The sequence below is a fragment of the Saccopteryx bilineata genome, chromosome 4 (genome assembly GCF_036850765.1).
Source record: "Saccopteryx bilineata isolate mSacBil1 chromosome 4, mSacBil1_pri_phased_curated, whole genome shotgun sequence".
Classification (NCBI taxonomy): domain Eukaryota; kingdom Metazoa; phylum Chordata; class Mammalia; order Chiroptera; family Emballonuridae; genus Saccopteryx; species Saccopteryx bilineata.
This window is the reverse complement of record NC_089493.1, coordinates 261,235,763-261,259,090: the sequence shown is the minus strand read 5'-3', so window position 1 is coordinate 261,259,090 and position 23,328 is coordinate 261,235,763. Positions and strand designations below refer to the sequence as shown.

General features: G+C 43.4%; 1 protein-coding gene across 1 annotated transcript; it reads right to left on the bottom strand.

Annotated features, from left to right (window-relative positions):
• Nucleotides 1-1,028: 1,028 nt before the first annotated feature.
• Nucleotides 1,029-22,570, bottom strand: ISOC1 (isochorismatase domain containing 1). The gene is made up of 5 exons (XM_066274264.1): nucleotides 22,159-22,570; nucleotides 11,223-11,342; nucleotides 10,919-11,122; nucleotides 8,439-8,555; nucleotides 1,029-2,204 (listed from the first exon to the last, which is right to left on the bottom strand). Exons 1-5 carry the CDS (start codon nucleotides 22,465-22,467, stop codon nucleotides 2,058-2,060), a joined length of 897 nt encoding a protein of 298 aa, XP_066130361.1. The 5' UTR covers nucleotides 22,468-22,570; the 3' UTR covers nucleotides 1,029-2,057.
• Nucleotides 22,571-23,328: the final 758 nt, after the last annotated feature.

The window sequence follows — 23,328 nt, the reverse complement described above, 5'->3', positions numbered from 1 at the left end:
CCATCAGAACCATATCCCACTGGCTTTGCTGTAAAACAGTGTAGTGTTTCAGAGACTGTAGAATATCTGCTCTTCACTGCTCCTCCCCCTTTCCACCACCGTAAGGGAAGTACAAGGCGCTGTGTTAGTAACCTGGTTCTCATCAAACGGTGCCGTTAACCACCTGTGCGACTGTAGAAATGGCATATCAATGGGCCTCGCCAGCCGGATGTGTAAAATAAAACCATGTCAGATTTTTCAGCTGAAATGGACCTTTGAGATCATGATCCTTAAAGTTCCACCCAGCTCTAAAGTCATTATGTTCTCAAGTATCAACTTTTACAAAGGGAAAACATTCCAACTCGTTAGAGAAATGTGATATTTGCATGAGTGTATAACAGGGTACTTGACTTGGTTTTCTGGTTAGAATATGTTATCACTTATAATTTTAGGTTGAATTTCTGCAGATGTTTAGCATTTCAATAAATGAAGTGTCTCTGCTCCCAACCCCCCTGCGATTCTATACACTATTCTTTTGCTTATGTTCTCAAGTTCTTCACTTACGTCAGTTAAAAAGAATCTTATTAGCCTACGAAATTAGAGACACTTTCAAATTCTGAGCCTAATGTATTAAAATAAATTCAGTTTTCCTGCAATAATGAGGCCTTGACACCCTGCTTTTGCATCATCTGCAAAAAAGGGAGAAGGCAGAATTCACAATTATGTTACTCCGAGCTTTAATGCTGACTTGACATTCCTGAACCTTTGTCATAACGATTCACATTTACTGAGAGGTTATGATATATCAGATTTTGTACCAGACCATAAGTTTCCGAGGGGCATCTTTTATCCTAAACACAGAGCACAGTATTTAGGACATATTAGGTTCTCACAATATGTTTCCAGAATGAGTATAGAAAAAGCAAGGTATAAGTTGAAAAATTACAAATGTCAAAAATTGTATGCTTTTAAATAAATATTAGACTCTCTGGAGAAGTACTCATAGAGCTGTGTTGTGGGGGACAAAATAATTGCATTCACATAATACATTTTCTTTAATTACTTTAATATAAAAGAGCAATTTTCCATATTTCACATATATTTTTAAAAAGTTTTAAAACCCTCTAATAAGTACGTAATGAAAATAAATTTATTGACGGATAGCAATGATACAAACTTAATACTACCAAATCATTACTTATGACTTTGTAATTGATGGTAGGTGGAGACAGTATGAAACAAAAATATGAACAATTTACAACTACATTTTATCCAGTCTTTATCTTTTTGCTAAATCTTATGCATATTATAAGATATATTCAATATTTTTGTAAAGGTATTCAGCTAAAGTAATACTTCTAAGATCTTAAAGCAGCCCTCCAGTAATTACATTACATTGCAAATCATCCTGTTTACAAAATTAAAACAGTGATCCAATGAGTCTCTCTAGAAAATGATTCAACTAAAGAAGAGAACATTAACATAGAATTAGTAATGTTGACCAGAATAAGGAAATTAGCATACTCAAGAAAGATACAGAATCATTCAACTTAATTTCGTTCTGATAGATGAACGCAACTCAGTAAGCTGACTGCCATTATGTGGGCAAGGGGTAAGATGAATCAAGAGTCATGTTTTTAAGACTCATATTATAATCCTATTTCCTTTAAAGTAAAAGCACTGAGTCCACATTAATGTTTTAACGCATGTTACAACAATACAAAAGTCAAACTATTATCAATACACCTTTTTCTTTACAGTGCACAATTTAAGAAAAGTTCACGAGTGTGCACTTTTGAAAATCATGATCAATGTGTACAGTATAGACAAAACAGGCACCTCCATCATAATTTCTTTTAATAAATAAAAGCACATTAAGGAAAAAAGAAGGTAAGCAGCACCTGAAGCCTTTGACATTTGTAACTAAATGCTGGTACCCAAATGATCTAACTGGTTAAGTTTCACTAAGAGGCGCAAAAAAAGAGCCAATTTTGTACTTAACATTTTAATTCTAACAGAGAGAAGAGCTTCCAGTCCAGTCACCTGATGGAGAGTAACACACCAGTCCTTCCAACGTCCTACACTTTGGAAAGCAGACCCGACTCCGGGGCACTCGCCTTAATTAGATTCTGGATTTCCTTGAATTTTGGATGGTCTTTATCTGCCACCAGCTGCAGCAGGACGGCCTCGCTGGTGGTCACTATGATCCCTGTTCTAGCAAGACGCTTAAAAAAAAGATAAAGAAAAAAAATCAAGAAGTTAGCATGAGAATAAACACTATGTTAAAACAGTAAAAAGGATGCTGGGACACAATAATTAGTGTCCTTTATTAAAACCGGGGTCCTTAGCCATACCATCAAATTCAGGTGATTATTCTCAGTAGTAGTGCTATGGGATAGAAAGAAGTAAAAGAAAACAGATAATATTATGACTTATATGTGCCAGGGACCAACAGGAAACCAAAGTTAATGACGGTAAAACAATGATTCTCATTTTTCTCCATCTACAAACATGTGACATACAGCATGTGTGTCCTCCCAGTAGGTAACAAATGACTGGTGGCAGAAGAGCCTGATGTCATATTTAAGAATGTGGCCCTGGGCTCTGGCCAGTTGGCTAAGCAGTGGAGCGTTGGCCTTGCATGTGGAAGTCCTGGGTTCAATTCCCGGCCAGGGCACACAGGAGAGGCACTCATCTGCTTCTTCACCCTTCCTCCTCTCCTTTCTCTCTCTCTCTCTTCCCCTCCCACAGCCAAGGCTCCACTGGAACTAAGTTGGCGCGGGCACTGAGGACAGCTCCATAGCCTCTGCCTCAGGTGCTAGAATGGCTCTGGCGCCTCAACGGAGTAACACCCCAGATGGTCCAAGAATCACCGCCTAGTGGGCATGCGTGGTAGATCCCAGTCAGGTGCATGTGGGAGTCTGACTGCCTCCCTGCTTCTAACTTTGGAAAAATACAAAAAAAAAGAAAAAGAATGTGCTCCTGGATAACAGAACCACCACCACTGCCACCATCATAAACTTTTTAGACTCACTAAGCCAGACTATAAAATTTAAGGTTGTATAATTTCACCGACAGGTCAAAGAATGTCCATGCCAAATTGCTCCAATGGAATCATAACAAAGAACTAAGGACAGAAATATCAAGGAGAAGGAGGAGGGAGAGAGTGGAGGAGAGAGGGAGGGAGTGGAGGAGGGAGGGAGGGAGGGAAGAGGAGACAGTGGAGGAAACAGGAAAGGAAAAGGAGAATGGAGGAGGGAGGTGAGAAAATTCTGGAGTGGAGATTCATTTTTTGGATGTGGTGTTATCAGAAGCCCTAGGCAAAACAACAACAGTAACAAGAAACAGTTGGTGCCAACTTGTATGTTAAGAAAGATCCAATGTAAGAACCATGGAAGATGAAGTGGTTAAGAAAATTTCTAGGCGAGTCAGAGAAAAAGACCCAGGTTAGTCTGTCATTAGAACAAAGGAGTTGCTCGAATAGCCAGACACCCCTGAGGAGTGCAAGTAAATTCTCCTTCAGATGGCTGTCGACCCACTGGTCCAACCCTCCCTCTGGCAGACTCTTTTTTTATCCCCAAGAATGTAGAAGGAAATATAAGCTATAGCAGGGGTCCCCAAACTGCGGCCCCCTGAGGCCATTTATCCAGCCCCTGCCGCATTTCCGGAAGGGGCACCTCTTTCATTGGTGGTCAGTGAGAGGAGCACATTGACCATCTCATTAGCTAAAAGCAGGCCCATAGTTCCCATTGACATACTGGTCAGTTTGTTGATTTAAATTTACTTGTTCTTTATTTTAAATATTGTATTTGTTCCCATTTTGTTTTTTTACTTTAAAATAAGATACGTGCAGTGTGCATAGGGATTTTTTATAGTTCGGCCCTCCAACGGTCTGAGGGACAGTGAACTGGCCCCCTGTGTAAAAAGTTTGGGGACCCCTGAGCTATAGTCTACTTATGAGAAAGCAAGTTCGGATTTTGACAGCCAGTTCAGAAGGGCGTGCAGAGCAGATGGACCAGAACGCTCAAGAGATGAAACAGCAGCAGGGAAAAAGGCAAGGCTGCTGGTGCCTTTGTGCTGGGATACATACCAGGAGGCGAGTTCTCTCTGAGTTTTTGAATTTCTTCCTCCTTGCTTTTCAGTAATATCCTGACTACCCTGTCAAAGCCCTCAGAAATCTCAGAGGGCTGTGTGCCTGCTTCCAACAGAAGGGCAGGGACTAAATATAAGGCTAGCTGCAGCTCGGCTATGCACGTCCAGTCAGGGACCCAGCGCACTCTCCCCGCGGCTGCACTCTCCCAGCGGCCGCACTCTCCCAGCCGGCCGGCCTGCTCTGTCCTCTTTCCCACTCACTGTGGAATCAATGGACTTTCAATAGTCTCCCCGAGTCTCAATCACACACACCCAAAGTGTCAGTGAAAGTGCTTCAGAAACTCCAAAATGCCAACAAAAGTCAGTTGTCACCAATCTTTCCAGTTCCTTAGTGAGGCAGGAAGGACAGAAAGCTGTTCCCAGAACTGAGGAAGAAATCTGATGACCCAGGAAGAAGCCAGCTTTCCCTCGTGCTCTGCTGGCCCGAGCGAGCGGCCCCCACCAGGCCAGCGACCCTCAGTGACACCAGGAACCAGTCACAGCGGCTGGGCTGGCGGGGGGTTCTCCGGGCACAGAAACACACGTTAATAAACTAAAACCTGCACAGTAGCACTTAGCTACAAGAATGACATAGCCAATACTGATTGGATTCAAATAATCACGCCAAGAACCTCTGTAGGGGCAGGTGTGACTCAGCAAAATGCTCGCAGACCTTGGCACAGCGCCCGCCCAGCCCCAACCCAGAGGGGCCCGAGCAGGGGGAGGGCGGCAGCAGCCGGGTCTGGGGGGTCGCCTCCCCAGACCCGGCAGGTTCCTCTCACCACCCCGAGCTAGAGGACACCTACCATACCGGTCCCAAATCCCCTCTTCCCTGGCTTAACGAGGGGCCGTGAAAACTCCAGCTGTTTTCGCTGCACGCAGGTTCATGGTTAATAGGTTTCCGAAGTTCTTCCCTTACACTTGCAACATCAGCCCAACTAGGCCACGGGAAAGGAAAGACTACTCTGACCCACAAACCGGAAAGTGCAAGAGCACGAAGCCACGAAGGCCTCAGAGGGCAGTGGGTGGGGGGGGGGGAGACAACACGACACGAGGACAATGACGACAAAGCCATTAAATTTTCAAGCAACATTAAGAACTCTGCAGAAGTACAAAGACATCAACTTCAAGACAGGGTTTATTCTGCACTCACTCCGCAATTATTAGTTGAAAGCAACAATGCCTGACGATGGTGCTCAAAAATTGTTTTGCTGAATAAAAGCATACAGCTCAGACCCTGGCACAGAAGTTTTAGTAATGGTAACTACAACCCTTATTAGTCTAATAATCTTTTTATTTATTTTTATTGCTTTTAGAGAGAGAAAGGGAGCAAGAGGAAGAGAGAGGAAAAGGGAGGAAGAGAAAGAGAAACATCAATCTGTTGTTCCATTTATATATGCATTCACTGGCTGATTCTTTTAGATGCCCTGGCTGGAGCTCGAACCCATAACCTTGGCATATCAGAACAATGCTCTAACCAACTGAGCCCCCTGGCCAAGGCTGGTAATATATAATAACCTTAACGGACGACATGGGTGGTCTCGGGAATTATATTCAGCAGTTGGTTCTAAAGGAATAGAGAAGGGGAACTGGCAGATTAATATTTAACTTTCATAGTCATAAATAAAATTTAACATTTCTCCCAATAATTTAGGGACAAACTACAACGCCTCCATATCAAATGCAGACTAAGAAGAAAACTGACATGTGGCACGTCTCCCCCATCACCACCACACGTGATTCTTCAACACTTCAACCCAAGGCAATGGTGTTCGCCTCATGCTCTTCCGAATCCACCCAGACCGAACTCTTCTCTTCCGTCCCTAGGCCTTTCAGGACTTGTCCTACTGGGTCTTGCAGGCTAACACATGCTTATCCATTTCCGACAAGACTAACCTCATGAAGACAACAGCAAAAAATAACTGGCCGCATAAAATAAAAGCAGCAGCTGACATTTGTGATTACTCTGCACTAAGTACTCCCAAAACGTCATCTCATTTAACCCTCACAAACACCCTCCCATGTAGCGGTTTTTTTTTTCTTTTTTCTTTTTTTTTGTATTTTTCCGAAGCTGGAAACGGGGAGAGACAGACAGACAGACTCTTGCATGCGCCCGACCGGGATCCACCCGGCACGCCCACCAGGGGGCGACGCTCTGCCCACCAGGGGGCGATGCTCTGCCTCTCCGGGGTGTCAACTCTGTTGCGACCAGAGCCACTCTAGCACCTGGGGCAGAGGCCAAGGAGCCATCCCCAGGCCCGGGCCATCTTTGCTCCAATGGAGCCTCGGCTGCGGGAGGGGAAGAGAGAGACAGAGAGGAAGGAGAGGGGAGGGGTGGAGAAGCAGGTGGACGCTTCTCCTGTGTGCCCTGGCCGAGAATCGAACCCGGGACCCCTTGCACGCCAGGCCGACGCTCTACCACTGAGCCAAACAGCCAGGGCCCATGTAGCGGATTTTATTTCTATTTCACCCAGGAGCAATCGGAGGTGCAGATATTAGATAACCTGTCCAAGGACACACGTTTACAAAATGTCAGAAGCTACACTCAAACACCTATTAACCCTCCACTGTTTGGACTAACCACTGAGATTACAGATCACCTCTCCAGGAAATGAGGTGCAGATGGTAAGTAGTTATGTTTCTACTGTGAGTCTCATGAGAAGACAGAATTGCCAACAATAAAAATCTTCTGTAATAAACAACATAATAAAGACGTGTCTAAAAAACTTACATGACTGTAGAACAAAAGTCCTTGAAATGTCTTTACAAGCAAGGGAGATTTTGTTCCTTGTACGTTTTCAGTTTTCACTTCCTTGGAAACACTTCAAGTTCTAGACCTCAGCATTACCAGAAAGACAAATTATCCAGAGAGGAAAAGAGCTGCTCCTGAGGCAGCGAGGATCGGACAGCGCAAGTGATTAAACTCGTATTACTAGGGAAGTTTGACAAGTGGAAGTTGATTAACTTGTGGTTTTGAAGAAAAGCTTAAAGATCTTTGCTCAGATGGGAAAAGCAACACTTAGTACCTAACTACCAGAGAACCTAACAGTCCAAATGGATTTAAAAATAGTTAAACAAAATTAATAAAACTATTTCCACCTGTAATCCCAAATTAGGACTCACTGCTCCAGGAATAAAACAGAGAAGGAATGGCCACCCAGGACCTTAAAACAAATGCAGCTCCCCTCTGCTTCTGAGCCAGCCCTCCCCACCGACTCCTCTCCTTCCCTCCTCTCTTTCTCAATGGCCCTATCTCACTGCTCCAGGGAACACTATTGGCTAAAAAGATGATTTAGCAATCCTATAGAGAAAGAGGATCACAGGCCAGCTTGTGCATGGAATACCAGAGGGTCTCAAAAAAAAATCTGTATTTCCCATTCTCATTTGAGAGGGAGAGAGAGAGAGAGAGAGAGAGAGAGAGAGAGAAGGGGGGGAGGAGCAGGAAGCATCAACTCCCATATGTGCCTAGACCGGGTGAGCCCAGGGTTTCGAACCAGCAACCTCAGCACTTCCAGGTTGACACTTTATCCACTGCGCCACCACAGGTCAGGCCTGTATTTCCCATTCTCAATGATCAGAACTCATCAACTCAGTCCACATGTACATGACTCTAAAATTATTAAGGATTAGAATTAAACATGAGAGAGACGAAGACAGAGAGAGAAAGAGAGAATATCTCCACAATATAGACTGAATGTTTCAAAGGATTATGTGGCAGTTTGCTTTTCTGTAGTTTTGGCAATAGAAATGCTTAAGAAAGACCACTGTTATACAATACTGACAAAAAAAAATCATTGACTCCCTGACTCTATGATATACATCTTGGCACTCTATGCACAGAGCCATGAAACACTGTGAGTGGTCTCCACAGCCCGGGACACACCTCCAACCCCCAGAAATTCAAGTCTGAGGAAATCCAGTAAGAGGCTGGACCAGGCTTAGCCCCACTGCGACCTAGGTTTGATGAGATCTTGGCTGATTTAAACCTAGGTGGCTCTTTTCAAATCTCTAAGTGGGTCAGATTAAGCTTATTGGAATGCCTCTCAGTTCATGCATAAAACTATAGCAAAAGTATGACAAACGATATAAAGGACCCCTTGGCGTCACTGGTAATCTAGATGTAAGGAGACAGCAGATATAAAATAAGATACAATGGAGAGACCTCAAAGGCCAGGGCACAGCCCAGGCTCTGGAGATCGATGGATCTGATACTGTCCGACCAAGCTCAAATTTCAGAGGTAAATCTTTCATTGCTGTTAAATATTCAATGCTCTTCAAACTTATTTGGAAAACTTGTTACATCATTTATTTTACAGCAGGACAATTACCTCAAGAGCAAACATCCTGTCCATCATGCTTCTCGAAGAGGTGGCGTCAGCAACAATATGAACCTCAATACCTCGGCCAACTAGCTCCAGAGCGGTCTGTTGGATGCACACATGAGTCTAGGAGGAAAGTAAGAAATCGTATGTAATAATGCAGTAATGGCAAAAAGTATTTTACAAATGTGCAAGCACATGATAAAGCAGAAAGAACACTCCAGGTCTAACGGCTTTGTCCCACACCTACTTTTCCTCTAGGTGATCTTGTGCATCAACAGCATCTCTGACTTTGGTTTCCTCTTTGTAAAGCCAGCACATGGCCCTGGCTGGTTGGTTCAGTGGTAGAGCGTTGGCCTAGTGTGTGGATATCCTAGGTTCAATTTCTGGTCAGGGTATACAGAAGTGACCAGCTGCTTCTCCATCCCTCCCTCTCCACCTTCTCTCTCTCTCTCTCTCTCTTCCCCTCCCACATCCATTGCTAGATTTGTTCAAGCTCATCAGCCCCAGGGGCTGAGGATGGTTCTGTGGAGCCTTCGCCTCAGGTGCTAAAAATAGCTCAGTTGCGAGCATGGCCCCAGATGGGGGTTGCTGGGTGGATCCCAGTCAGGGCTGATGCGGGAGTCTGTTTCTATCTCCCCTCCTCTCACTTGGAAAAGCAGAAAAAAAAATAAAGTCAGGACTTGGGTTACATCAACCTTCCTCATATTAGGATCCATGACCATATTCTTAGAGCTCTGTGAGGATTTAAAAAAAGACTTTCCTCTGTGTCATCTGGATGACAACTGACTGGATACAACTGACTACTACCACTCAGTTTTGATACCACCTACAGTCAGGTTTATTTCTGAATTCACACCAAGTGCCTACCACAAAGAATGCATCTGCAGTACTGCAGACTGAGAAGTAGTGGGGAAAATGAGTTGTTAACAAGGCACCCAGGAGTAAAGGTAGGCCAAGTTAAAAATAACTGTGACACAGGCAAAAACACACAGCATGCGTCACCAGCAAATGTAGTACACAGGCTCCATCTTTCTAAGTACTAACTTATAACAAATCAGTAGTGGCGAATGGAGGAAAAATGTGCTCCAGCAGTAACTGGACTATACAGCTCAGAAAGGCAGATTTCAATAATGCCATGACGCCAACCTTATCTTTATATGACAAGAGAGCTTTGGAGAATTATCAACTGACATCTCATTAAAAGCAGCACTAGAGGACTACTCAAAGATGGCTCTCATTAGACACGAGGTCTAATAAAGATGAACGAGCAAAAAAAAAAAAAAAAAGTGCAAAAGTCAGCAAGAGCCTTCAGTGTGACATTTATACAAACAGCTTCCTCTATATTATCGTTATTGAGATAGTTAAATGTACAGCTAAATGTGAAAATACATCTTTCTACTGTTAAAACAGTACTATAAACCTATTATCAAAATATCATAAGCATATTAAATTATTTGAGTTTCATTGTTTTTAAAATAACTTAAAAAATTTTAGTTCAATAGTTGTTGAAAAGCTCTGCATAAACACTTATATTCTATTTGTACATGTTCAAAAAACCCCCAAGACAAAAAATCAATTTAATCAGCATTAGGAATCCATGAGTACTGTTTTCCTTTAAAAGGATATGTACATATTTCAAATGAAAATGACAATGAACTACATGACTTCTAAGGTCTTTTTAGAGCAAAAATATGACCCAGGTGAAATCCTGTAACACAAATAAAAATAATACCTTTGGTAAAAATGTGTTCTAAAAGTAGGGATTAAAATTAAGGCCCAGCCCTGGCCGATTGGCTCAGTGGTAAAGCGTCGGCCTGGCGTGCGGAAGTCCCGGGTTCGATTCCCGGCCAGGGTACACAGGAGAGGCGCCCACCTGCTTCTCCACCCCTCCCCCTCTCCTTCCTCTCTGTTTCTCTCTTCCCCTCCCGCAGCCAAGGCTCCATTGGAGCAAAGATGGCCCGGGCGCTGGGGATGGCTCCATGGCTCTGCCTCAGGTGCTAGAGTGGCTCTGGTTGCAACAGAGCGACGCCCTGGATGGGCAGAGCATCACCCCCTGGTGGGCATGCCGGGTGGATCCCGGTCAGGCGCATGCAGGAGTCTGTCTGACTGCCTCCCCGTTTCCAGCTTCAGAAAAAAAAAAAAAAAAAAAAAAAAAAAATAAGGCCCAAGAATTCATCAACCTAGAGTGAAATCCAGCTGTATCCCTTGGCTAGAGGTATGGCCTTGGACAAGTTACACAGCATCTGTGTTTTAGTGTCCTCATCCACACAATGGGGAGACCGAGAGCGCGTAGCTCAGAGGGCTGATATGAGAGTTTAATGAATTAATATACAAAATATTAGATCACTACCATGCAAATAGTCAACACTTAATAAACGGTGCTTATTTCTCATCATGATTATCACCTATTCTATATAGAAAAATGCATTCTGGATTCAAGTTTTCTACAAATGATATTAAGCTGAAATGTAACAAAAGGTACTTACTTCTACTCCAAATAGCACAACACTCCTGACTCCGGGAATCTCTGCTAATGCTGCTTCTACTTCTGGTAATACCATTGAAAACTTGGTCTTTGGAAGTACCAGTTTTACACCTGTTAGATCAATTTCTTGCACAGTGCTTCCAAGACCTTTAGGGTACTGTTCCGTTACAATAACTGGAATTCCTAAAATCCGTGCACCTTGTAACTGGAAAAAAAACCCACAAAGATAATTAGTAATACATATATGTATGTATATATGAACATATATCATGCTTCAGTAAATTGGAAAAAGTAAACACACATACCAATCTTTGTCCTACACTAATAATATCCCCAAAATACTTGATGGCTGGTCTGAACCTTTCCTGCATATCACAGCAGAAAAACACAGTGCTCGAAGGTGTAAGATTTCCCAGGGTAGTGAGCTGAAAAGAAAAAAAAAAAAGAAAAAGGAATGATTTATACTCATTATACAATGACATTTATTTTCAGAGGAGGTCAATAAAGGAAGAAAAATGTTCTTACTGTTTGACCCAGTAAGTCAATTTCTACAACTATTATCCAAAAAATAAAAAAGTCATCTATATTATAGAAGAAAATTATCCACAAAGATGTTCACTGAATTGTTTTTAATAATGAAAATCAGCAATAAACCCAGGACCAACAATACAGAAATAATTTCACAAATTTTAACCCATTCACATGGCAAAACATTTTTAGCCAATTAAAATAGCACATGTATATATGTTTTCAAATAATTTGTACCACCTAAGAAGAAATGCTCATAATCTAATGTTAATTTTAAAAACAGAGCACAGTTCAATAGTATTTCAATAATGTAAAGATGAGAATAAAAAGTAGAAATATGTATATGAAAATAACAAGTGGTTTTATGGTTAGGGCTATTAGTAACATTCCCTCTTTATACCTTTCTTATGTTTTCCAAGTGCTATTTAAAAACACTTCCTAAATGCTATTTAAAAATATGTATTACCTTTATAATAAAAACAAATGTAGGCCCTGGCCAATTGGCTCAGTGGTAGAGCATCAGCCTGGTGCATGGAAGTCCAGGGTTCAAGTCCAGGGTACATGGGAGAAGCGCCCATCTGCTTCTCCACCCTTCCCCCTCTCCTTTCTCTCTATATCTCTCTTCCCATCCCGCAGCCAAGGCTCCATTGGAGCAAAGTTGGCCCAGACACTAAGGATGGCTCCATGGCCTCCACCTCAGGCGCTAGAACTGCTGGGGTTGCAATGGAATGGAACAACACCCCAGATGGGGGAAGCATCACCCCCTAGTGAGCATGCTGGTGGATCCTGGTGGGGCGCAATCAGGAGTCTGTCTCTTCGCCTCCATGCTTCTCACTTCAGAAAAAAAAACCCCACACAAACAAAAAAATAAATGTTACAACAGGAAGAAACTTGAAGTTGTGGCATTGCTTACAAGTACAGAGTAAAACTTAAAATAATCTGTACTAGAAACCATAAAACTAAAAAAAAGAAGATAGAAACAAATCCAGAATTATTGCCTATCAAGATAGAAATATTATGATGCTATTAAGAATAACTTGAGTTCACAAAAATGTGGCTGGCTCAACAGTAGAGCCTCGGCCTGGTTTGTAGAAGTCCTGGGTTCAATTCCCAGTCAGGTCACACAAGAGAAACGACCATCTGCTCCCCCACCACCACTCCCATCTCTTTGTCTTCCCCATCCTGCAGCCATGACTCGAATGGCTCAAAGTTGGCCCCAGGCACTGAGGATGGCACTATGGCCTCAACTCAGGTGCTGAAATAGCTTGGTTGCCGAGCAACGGAGCAGCAGCCCAGTGGGGCAGAGCATCACCTGGTAGGGGGCTTGCCAGGTGGATCCCAGTCAGGGTGCATGTCTGTCTCTGCCGCCACGCCTCTCAACTAAAACAAAAGAAGTTCACAAAAATGCAGTGGAATGATATCAAGCACATCAGCACTGTTAAATGGACATAAATTTGATGTCTGCATTTTAAAACATATTTATCAAAATCAGGAAAGTCAATGACTTAAGACTAGAATTGGGTATTAGATAACCAGGCTCCACATTGCTATAGTTGGTCCACTCTAACAACTTGGATCCAATATGAATTTACCAAAAAGTGAAAATCTCTACTGAATATAAGAATTTAATTTCACTGGATTCTTAAAAGCCCACGGTGCTTTTCTTTCTATCTTCTCAAATTACAGAAAACTGTGTAAAGGATGCAGTCTGGTCCTGAATGAGCTTAAACCACTACTCTTACTAGCTGCTCCTATAAATCCCCTACCTGCACATGATAGTTACTCAAAATTTCCTTCAGGAACTTGTGTCCCAATTCCATGGCGGTGGCTTCACCACCGGTCTGGCCCTAGGCTGACTTAGAGCCGCAGGACACAATTACTGCAGGAATTAAGTCAGTCATTAAAAGGCACCTTTTATCCTAAATAGTATGATCGCTCCAATCAGTTTTCACTTTGTTCATCTAGATCCTGGTCTTAGGGACTCTGGCACGTTAACCTTCCTGTGGTATTACCTCCATAGATGTGCACTGATTAACCATGTGCAATCCAACACCAAGTTCATTTCAGAACAAGGGCCATCTGTAATTCGAACACTCTGTATAGAGTTTTCCTACTTTGCCAGTAAAGTATAATTAAAATAAATATTCAAACATCTTAAATTACATATTCTATCTTTGGCTACTTCCTTCCTTAAATTTTTAATGAAAGTACCATGCCTCTATCTGGGTTATTTTCAAAAGCAGTGAATACCATATGTATATGAGTAATTAGGGGCCCATTTTAAAAAGAACCACTCTTTATGTCTATGTAATCTAAATTCTCAGTCAACATCAAATCTTGGTGACAAAGGCTCAAAACCTATTATATATACTTCCTTCTTATAAATTTGAACCATGGGTCCCTACTCATTCACAATGTGTTAAGGGCACGTCGTGAAGAGCTGTTTAACTGCAATTGGCCTGTTTCATATTATAATAATGCCATTCAGCCAATCTTACCATTCAACTGACGGGAAAACCAGCTGGCATGCAAAGCAGAACTCCTACCTAGGCAGTTGCATAATCGTGTTGGACAGCCATGCATTAACGTACAGGTTATGCCTGCTTAGATCTCAGATCTCATCTCAGGCCATACTGACTAACTCGACACATTCATAACGAGTTTGGCTGTCTGTATTCTAAATTCACAGATGGTTATAAATGGCAAATGAAAAAGCAAACTGCTGGAGACAGGCAAACTGATAGCAGTAAGAAATGATAACTGACAGAGAAAAGATTCAATATAAATAAAAGCAGATCAACACTCAACCCATTCTACAATCTAGAACTCCAGGGAAGGAGTAACAGGCTGTGCAAAACTTGTAAGTTGGGACAATAGCATTTTAGCACACCCATTGTGAAAATGTTAAATTATATAACATTCCAGGACTACACCATAAAGTGGCCAAAATATTAAAAACTATTTTGGATACTTAAAGAAATAAAACCTTAACTACCCAGAAATCCTCAATATTCAGAGTTGTGTGACCCGGTGCTTCCCTGTACCTCCTTTCAGTGGTGACGTATCCTGTTCTGGGCAGGAGACCACATCAGATAAATGTCGTTATCAGACACAGATTGAGACAGTCAGAAAATGTAGCCCTAAAATCCTCATCATGCTGCAAAACCTTTCTAGTCTAGGAACTCACCCTACAAACCTTCAGTAAACAATGAAAAGAAACCACAGAGATACGGTAACAAGGCACATTTTTATGCACAGATGACTGGTTATAATAGTGAACCAAAAATGCCTAGACAGTTTCCTCTGAAGGAGATGAACCCCTGACATCCCCTCGCATGTCATCCCCCGCACTGGTATCTGCTTCCCCAGAGGAGAGCACAGAGGGACGAGGGTAACATTAGAATAGGAAACCCAGCAAACACGGCCTCAACCAGATGAAGATGAAGGCGATCAAAGATGCCCTGTTGATAGAACATAGTCTTAATATAATGTGAGAACGCTCTTCATGTTCTTCCTCTCAAAATCTCGTAACACCTGTCTAAACATGAGACAAAAAAATCAGATAAACCAAAACTGAGGTACATTCTACCAAAATATCTGAGCAGTACACCTCAAAACGACCAAGGTCATCAAAAACTAGGTTAAGTCTGAGAAACTGCCATGGCCTGAAGAAACCTAAAGAGACATGACAACTAAATGTATTAGTGTCCTGGAACAGAAAATGAGCACTACAGAAAAGCTACTGAAATCTGAATAAAGTATGGAGCTCAGTTAATAGTAATGTACTAATACTGGTTTCTTAGTTGTGACAAATATGCCACAGTAATGGGGGGAAGCTAGATACAGGTATATTGGAACTCTCTGTGCTATCTCTGCTGTGAATGTAACACTATTCCAAGATAAAAGGTTATGTTTTTAAAAATGGTCTCCCCTAGTCTGTGGTAGTTAGGGGGGAAGATGCTACTATATGAGTACCCTCCACACCTTACAAGCCAAGAAAGAGGCTTTGAGTCTACAAACAAAACAAAACAAAACCAAACCCTGAAAATCTCTAAGCAAATCCAAGCCACCACCCACCCGCCCCAAATCCACCTGAATCCAAAAGTTACTGTTAAATTAACACACTGACTTATAATTCGGGGGCTTCTTACTTTGACTCATGAATTTCTCTCAGAACCTTACAGACAACTAAAACTGCTGCTCATAGTCAAACATTTACATGCTGCAACCACAGAGAGCAAATTAAAGTGGACTTGACCAAATGCCCTCATGAGTACAGATGAATATCTATTCAAAAAGCATGAAGAAGTCACCAATAAAAATACATGCGTATATATACACCCCTTCACATATCTACTGGATATCTACAAATATCCTCCCATCTCTACAACATATATACACATAAATAATACTTATTAAAATACAGAGAGTTGATCATATTCAATGGCTTCCTCAAGCAAGAGTTCAGATCAATTTCTGGTATAAATTTTTTGTCCACCCTCTTAAGAACTGTTGTAGCTGGGATTTGACGTTAGATTTCATCTTGAAAAGGCCTGTCCTCCCCAAGTTCCATTATTACCATTATCCTGACAATATTTACCTTCCTTTACGACCACATGTGCTCTATTTTCTAACAATGGCTTCAACACCCGCAAGGAATCTGGCTGTCCCTGCCTCAGGCCCTGGTTACTCGGGACAGGCACACACAGGGTGCCTGGCCTTGCTTAGAGGTGAACTGTGCACCACTTCGTTCTCTCCACAAAGTAAACCATGGTGAATGCTGTATGTAATACGTGTTAAGTAACGTACATTAAATTGTATCCCCCAAAATTCATATGTTGAATTCCTAACCCCCCCGTACTAAACTGACTTTATTTGGAAATAGTTACTGAAAAAGTAATTAACCCTTTGAGCGGTATGAACGTTCATGTACGTCCTCATGCCTCCTGACCATCCAGAGTACGATCATACACAGATTTTTATTTTAAAAATGTGTAAAGCAAAAAAAAAAAAGTGTAAAGCAACATTTAAAAAAGGCAAATGTATGTTCTTCTTGTTTCCACAAATTGGTTATCAAACAAACATGATTTTAAGTTAATAAAGCTGGAACTGGAACTAATTTCATTTTTGAAAAAGAACTGACTCCCGGGGGTCAGCGAGCATGAAAAATACTCACTACTCAAAGGGTCAGTGAAGATGACAAGGTCGAGGATGAGGTCATACTAGAATAGGGTGGGTGCCTAGTCCAATATGACCAGTGTCCCCATAAAAAAGGCAAATCTGGATAGAGAGGCCTGTGAACCTGAAGGCAGAGAAGAGGGTGATGTAACACCAAAGATTTCCAGCAAATCGTGGGAGCCAGGAGAGAGGCAGGGAACAGACTCTCCCGCGCGGGCTCAGAGCAACCTGCCTGGGCTCTAGCTACAGAACCGTGAGCAAACACGTTTGTGGTACAAGCCACTAAGTTTGTGGCAGTTTGTTACAGCAGCCCCTACTGAACTACTATAGTGTACAACTTATATCTTCAGGAATGATTAAGTTTGGAATTGCATGTGTGACGTTTTCAAACTTGTGGTAGTCTTTCACAGTTACAAAACAGGCATGATCTGCATGGGACAGAGTCCATCCAGAGAGGACAGGGGGCATCACTATTTCACCCAAAGCGTGAATTACACCAAGGAACTCTGATGACACCATCTATTGTAAGACCTTGCTCCCATATTGACTCACCTAAAATAGAGGCCTGTATGATGTGACTGCCCTGGGTTACAAGACTCCCTACACAGTGCATACACCCTATGGACATTTGACTCTGAGTTCAAATCTCAACTCCTCTCATTTCAACTACATGAAACTAGGCAAATCCACTGCATTTCCACATGGTAGTTAATTAATCTGTAACAAAAGGAAAAAAAGTAGTACCTACCTCATGTGGCTATTTCAAGGATTAAATGAGCATCATGTAATCAATCAATAAATGTATTAGCCTATTGTGATATCCCTCATCGAGAAGGCATACACTACACTCTGAAGTTCAGCATCTCTTAAAAAACTTTTTCTGTAATGAGGTTAAAAATACCATTTATTGCCCTGGCTGAATAGCTCAGTTGATTAGAGCATCATTCCAACACACGGTTTGATCTCTAGTCAGGGCACATACAGAAACAGATGGATGTTTCTGTCTCTTTCCTTTCCTCTCTCTCTAAAATCAATCAATAAATAGGGGGGGGGAACAAAATATCATTTATTACTAAGATTCCTTAAGAAATACACACACACACACACTGACTAACTTGTTATGTTTACATAGGCTACAGAATAAGAAAATGATTCATAATGTAGATTTCCAAATGTCTCCAAGACTTACTATTATATGATCTATTCCTGGAAAAACAGGTCTTGGGCTTTTTAATATAGGTTACAAATATTTCTACCTCTCCTCCTACATGATCTCATGACAAATGTTTCCTAATCAAAAATCACACCCTCAAACTAGCAAGCCCAAGGGGAGTAGATTCCTTCCTCTCTTTACAAACCCTGCCATGGCTCCCTTCCCACCATGTGTCCATGCCCCTGTTTAAAATAACAGTAATAATAAACTCTCAAGAAAGTAGAAGCTTGTGCTGAAGCCCTTCCCAATTAACCGTCTCAGGAAAAGGTCAGCATAACCTTCGCAGGGAAGCCCTTATCTCCTCCCTCACGGAGCTGTCAGAGCCTCTCATTCTCCCTGCAGAAGCGAAAGCCTCTCCCTGGCATCCTCGGACAATGTCCATTTCTTCCTCTTCTGTCTGCGCTCTGCCTCCCCTGTGACAAGCTGGAAAACACACTGGTGGTGGTATGATTTCAAATTTCCAGGACTTTCCGGAGATGAATGTTTCTATTAGTTAAAACTTGGGAAATGCCTTTTGGAAAATTAAAACTTGTAAGTCATAAAAATGGCTCAAATTCCTAATACATAATCCTCTCATTTACATTTCTTCTTCTATGTCTCAAAATTCCTCAGACTTCAAGCATTCTGACAAAGCTCAAGACATATAAACCAGGCTTGAAATAAGAGCTGTCTTCAGCTACCTGTGACAGAGTATTTCAGAAAAGACGACACTAAAAAGTCTAATATTGGCAACGGGGGTCTTAAAGATCAGTCCCCACAGAACCGCTAGCCAAACAGGGGTGCAGTGTGGCACAAGTAACCAGTTTTACAAGGTCACTAGCAATGGCAGTCAGAACCAGCAGGAAAGCAAACTCAGACCCCCTATGTCCGTGGAAAATACGTTCTAGAGTAGACATAATGTGAACCAGGGCCACAGAGGCTCTATGTCTGCAGAAATAACAAGTCACATTATTTAAGCAGTGACCCACAAATGGCCAAACTGGTGCTCTTTGTGCCTCTGGGAGAAGGGAGGGGCCCACACTACCAGCAGCATGGCCACCTTCCAGTCTTCCTAAGTGATAGGCATCTATTCCAAAGAACAATAAACAGCATCAAAACAAACGCTATTATAAGCTCAGGTTTGTGGTTTGTTTTCCATTCTGCTCCATACTTTCATTAAGCATAAAAAGAGAAAAAGTCTATGGTTGGCTATAAGGGAGGCCTTTCACCTGCTTTTCTATCTCCAGCATTACCATGGAACCTTGAGCAATTCCTTATGCTCTTCTGCAAAATGAAGAGTTAGATTAGGTAAGGAACAAGAACTGGGTCTTAATCATGTCTGCATTCATTGTGCTAGGCAAGTTACAGCTGCCACGCAAATGTTTTGTACATAGACCATGAACTCTATGGTTTCATCTAGCCATAAAATGTTGATGTATCTAGGATTATACAGCTGTGTTCCAAAAATACATAAAATGGTTAAGATGAGAAATACCTTCACTTTTCCTTCTGAGAGTACACAAACATATTATACATACACATATGTGTGTCTCCCTCCACACACTCTACTTTCAAGGCATCTGGCTGAAGAAGTCAAAATATTATGATTACTAAAAGATAATATAGTTTTAACACTTAAAAATATATAAAGTATTATATTACAGATACTTAAGAATTCTTGGGCCAGTGAAAAATAATTTTTAAAGATAAAATAGAGCCCTGGCCGGTTAGCTCAGTGGTAGAGTGTCGGCCTGATGTGCAGAAGGCCCAGTGTGCACAAGTCCCGGGTTCGATACCCGGCCAGGGCACACAGGAGAAGCATCCATCTGCTTCTCCACCCCTCCCCCTCTCCTTCTTCTCTGTCTCTCTCTTCCCCTCCCGCAGCCGAGGCTCCATTGGAGCAAAGATGGCCCGGGCGCTGGGGATGGCTCCTTGGCCTCTGCCCCAGGCGCTAGAGTGGCTCTGGTTGCAACAGAGCGACGCCCTGGAGGGGCAGAGCATTGCCCCCTGGTGGGCAGAGCGTCGCCCCTTGGTGGGTGTGCCGGGTGGATCCCGGTCAGGCGCATGCGGGAGTCTGTCTGACTGTCTCTCCCCGTTTCTAGCTTCAGAAAGATACAAAAAAAAAAAAATAGAGTAGTTCTATTATATTAAACACATAACCACAAAAAAACTCATGAAAAATTAACTGCATGTTATTTCTAATACAAAGCAAAATACTATACTTCAAAAGCCACAAGTGACCTGAGTATGTAATTCCTTAAAGACATTTCAACCCTGACCAGGCGGTGGAACAGTGGATAGAATGCCTGACCAGGCAGTGGACAGAACATTGGACTGGGATGCAGAGGACCCAGGTTCGAAACTTCAAGGTCTCAGGCTTGACTGCGGGCTCACCAGCTTGAGCATGGGGTTGCTGGCTTGAGCGTGGGATCACAGACATGACTCCATGATTGCTGGCTTGAGCCCAAAGGTCGTGGCTTGAAGCCCAAGGTTGCTGGCTTATACCCAAGGTCGCTGGCTTGAGCAACGGATCACTTGCTCTGCTGTAGCCCTCTGGTCAAGGCACATATGAGAAAGCAATCAATGAACAACTAAGGTTCTGCAATGAAGAATTGATGCTTCTCATCTCTCTCCCTTTCTGTCCCTATTCGTCCTTCTCTCTGTCACAAAAAAACAAAAGACATTTCAAGAACATACATTTGAGAATATTTAATTAAAAAAAGTTGTTAGACCCAGGCCTTCAATTAAAAAAAAAAATCCCATCTTGGGGGGGATTATTGATGGAGGTGGGGGAAGTTCTAGTTTGGCATAACAATTTGTTAGATAACACCCCACTCTCCCTCCCAACCACTATAGGAAATTATCACAAGGTCTGCATCCTCAGAACAGCTCCATAACTCCTTAGTTAGTATTTGGATTCTTGCCTTTATTAATGGATTTGTCAAAGGTGCATCCAACTTCTTAGGTATTTTGGCAGCAGTAATCTAAATAGACTGACAAGGAAGACTGCAAAGAGGTGTCAGCCATGAAAATTCTTTTTAATTTTAAATTTTTTTTAAATTTATTTTTCAATTCTAGTCATGATATATGATATTATGTTTCTGGGGTACAACAGTGATTAGACATCCTTTGACTATTTCTCTAACTGCCATGGAAACTCCTGAAGACAAAAAACAGGGAGTAGGAAACAGCTAGGAACCACAATCCTCCAAATTCTCCATATGGACAGCAGGGCATCAGAGACTGTCTGCCTTCTTCTGGGCTCTGCAGGGGTGGACAGAGGACTTTTAAAGGCTTTGTGCTTTGGAAGCTTCTGGCATAGGAGTTGGGGTGATAGGAAACAAGACCAATTCCATGGCAGACTACAACTGAAAGATTAAACAGCTAGAGAATGATCCCAAGAAAACAACACTTGAATGCCTCCTAACCCCAAGTCCCACATTTCAGTTTGGTCATCCAAAGAAACGACCAGTTTCTTCCCTAAAGAAAAAATGTTGATGGTATAGTACTAAAGTATACCTTATATTTTTTCTTTTTAAAAATATAAATCCTCCAGTGACTCCTCTGAGCGTAAAAAAAAAAAAAAATACAGGAAACTGACTGCTGTTGTATCAGAGCATGGCTTTTCAAAAAATATTAAAAAGCTATAAAATAATCCTCAGATTTAATAGCTTTCTCAGCCAGCAAGAGCAGAAAATCATGGTCCAGCTAAAGTTGATACTTAACAAGGTACTGCCCTCCTGGAATCAAACGACTTTTTTAATGCAGGCGACGCATGTGTAATCAAGATTCAGTTGACAGTTCCTGGGAAGAGTTAACCAAATGGTTATTTCACTTCATAGGGGAGGCATCAAGTAAGGAAACTGAAAGCTGGCGAAGAGGAAGGGGAAAGGGTCTGACTTCTGAAGTTTTATCTTTAAGTGGTGAACACAACTCTGGGGAACAAACCTAAGGCCATTGCTCCCCACGCTTGGTTTTCCCCACGTTCTGCATCACCCTCATATAAAAACACAGCCACTACCGTACAGCCCTTTGGTTCCGCAGGAGACTGGGACTTGGTCCTGGCACACAAAGCGGATGCGGGCGGCGGAGGACCACACACGTGGGGGCGTTCGCGCGCGCCGCCAGCAGCTGGGAGGCCCACACCCCCCGCCTCGACCAAGGACAGCTGGTGACCGTCACCTTTGGACAGGCACATAGTCTGGGCCGTCCCCGACGCTTGAGAGAGCGCAGGGCCCGGCGCCCGCTCGGCGCGGGGCACCTGAGGAGCGCGGCAGGCACGGGGACGGGGACGCACCGGGGAAGTAGCGGGGCGGGGCGCGCGGCCCTCCCGCAGGACCCACCTGGATCTGCAGCGGCACGAGGCGCACCTTGCAGCGCTCGCTCACCGCGAAACCCTTGGGCAGGTCCACGTACTGGCCCCACTCCTCGGCGAAGAGCTGCACCACGAATTTGCGGTGCATGTCGAGCTGGTCGCCGTACAGGTTAAGGAACTTCTGGATAAGCAGCTCGTAGCCGGCGCCGTGGGGCACGGACGAGGGCCGCGCGAACACCGAGAAGCAGAAGAGCACGGGGACCGTGCCCGACGGCGCCCCCGCGCCCCCGCCGCCGCTGTTGGGGAGCGCTGGGACTGCCGCCTCCACCGCCGCCATGTTCCCCCGAGCGTCTGCCAGCTTCCAGGCCGCCGAGGCGCAGACACTGCCGGCCGCCGCGGCCCCGCCTCCCCGCACCGCCCGCTCGCCAGCCCGCTCGGGGAGGAGAAGGGGCGGGCCCTGGCGGCCGTGGCCGCCGCCCTCCTCCCACCGGGTACCGGGCAGACCGCGCGGAGGGCAGGGCTGGGCGCTGGGCTTGGGGTGCGCGCGGAGCGAGCGCCTGCGCCCGCCGGCCGGCCGGACCGCCCCCTCCAGCGCCCGCTGATGCGCGGCCGCAGCTCGGGGAGGAGGTTGGGGGCACCTCTTCCACCCCGCCCCGCCCACCTTCGAATCGGTGGTGCTTTCCGAGAGTTAGTTTGCTGGCGGGCACCGCTGGCCGGCTGAGCGTGCTGCGTTACCTGTTGGCCTGCGCAGGCATGCGTCCCTCCTCAAAGATAGCAGTAGTAATCCCAAAAGCAAGAGGGCAGGCTGATACTCTTAGCAGCAGAATTTAAAATACTAACTTGGGGGCACTCAAAGCTCAGAATTTCATGTTTTGTTTTTTGTTGTTGGTTTTTTGTTGTGGTTTTTTTTTTTTTTTTTTCCAGTCCCGTGGAACACAGTATCTCTAGTATCTTGAAATCTTGACCTCCGTTTATCTCAATCAACTTTTCGGGAGAATTTGCATTGGAATTTGCAAAATATAAACAGGTTTAAGAGTAAAAATCATGACTTTATGTTGAATTTCTTTTTAAGCAAGTTAAAGCGAACCCCTTCAAATAATTCTCTGCCTTATCAACGCTGTGAGGCACTATAATTGACTGGAATGAGGAAAGCATACACTACGAACAAAGTTTTCTTAACACAAGGAGGTCATGGAAA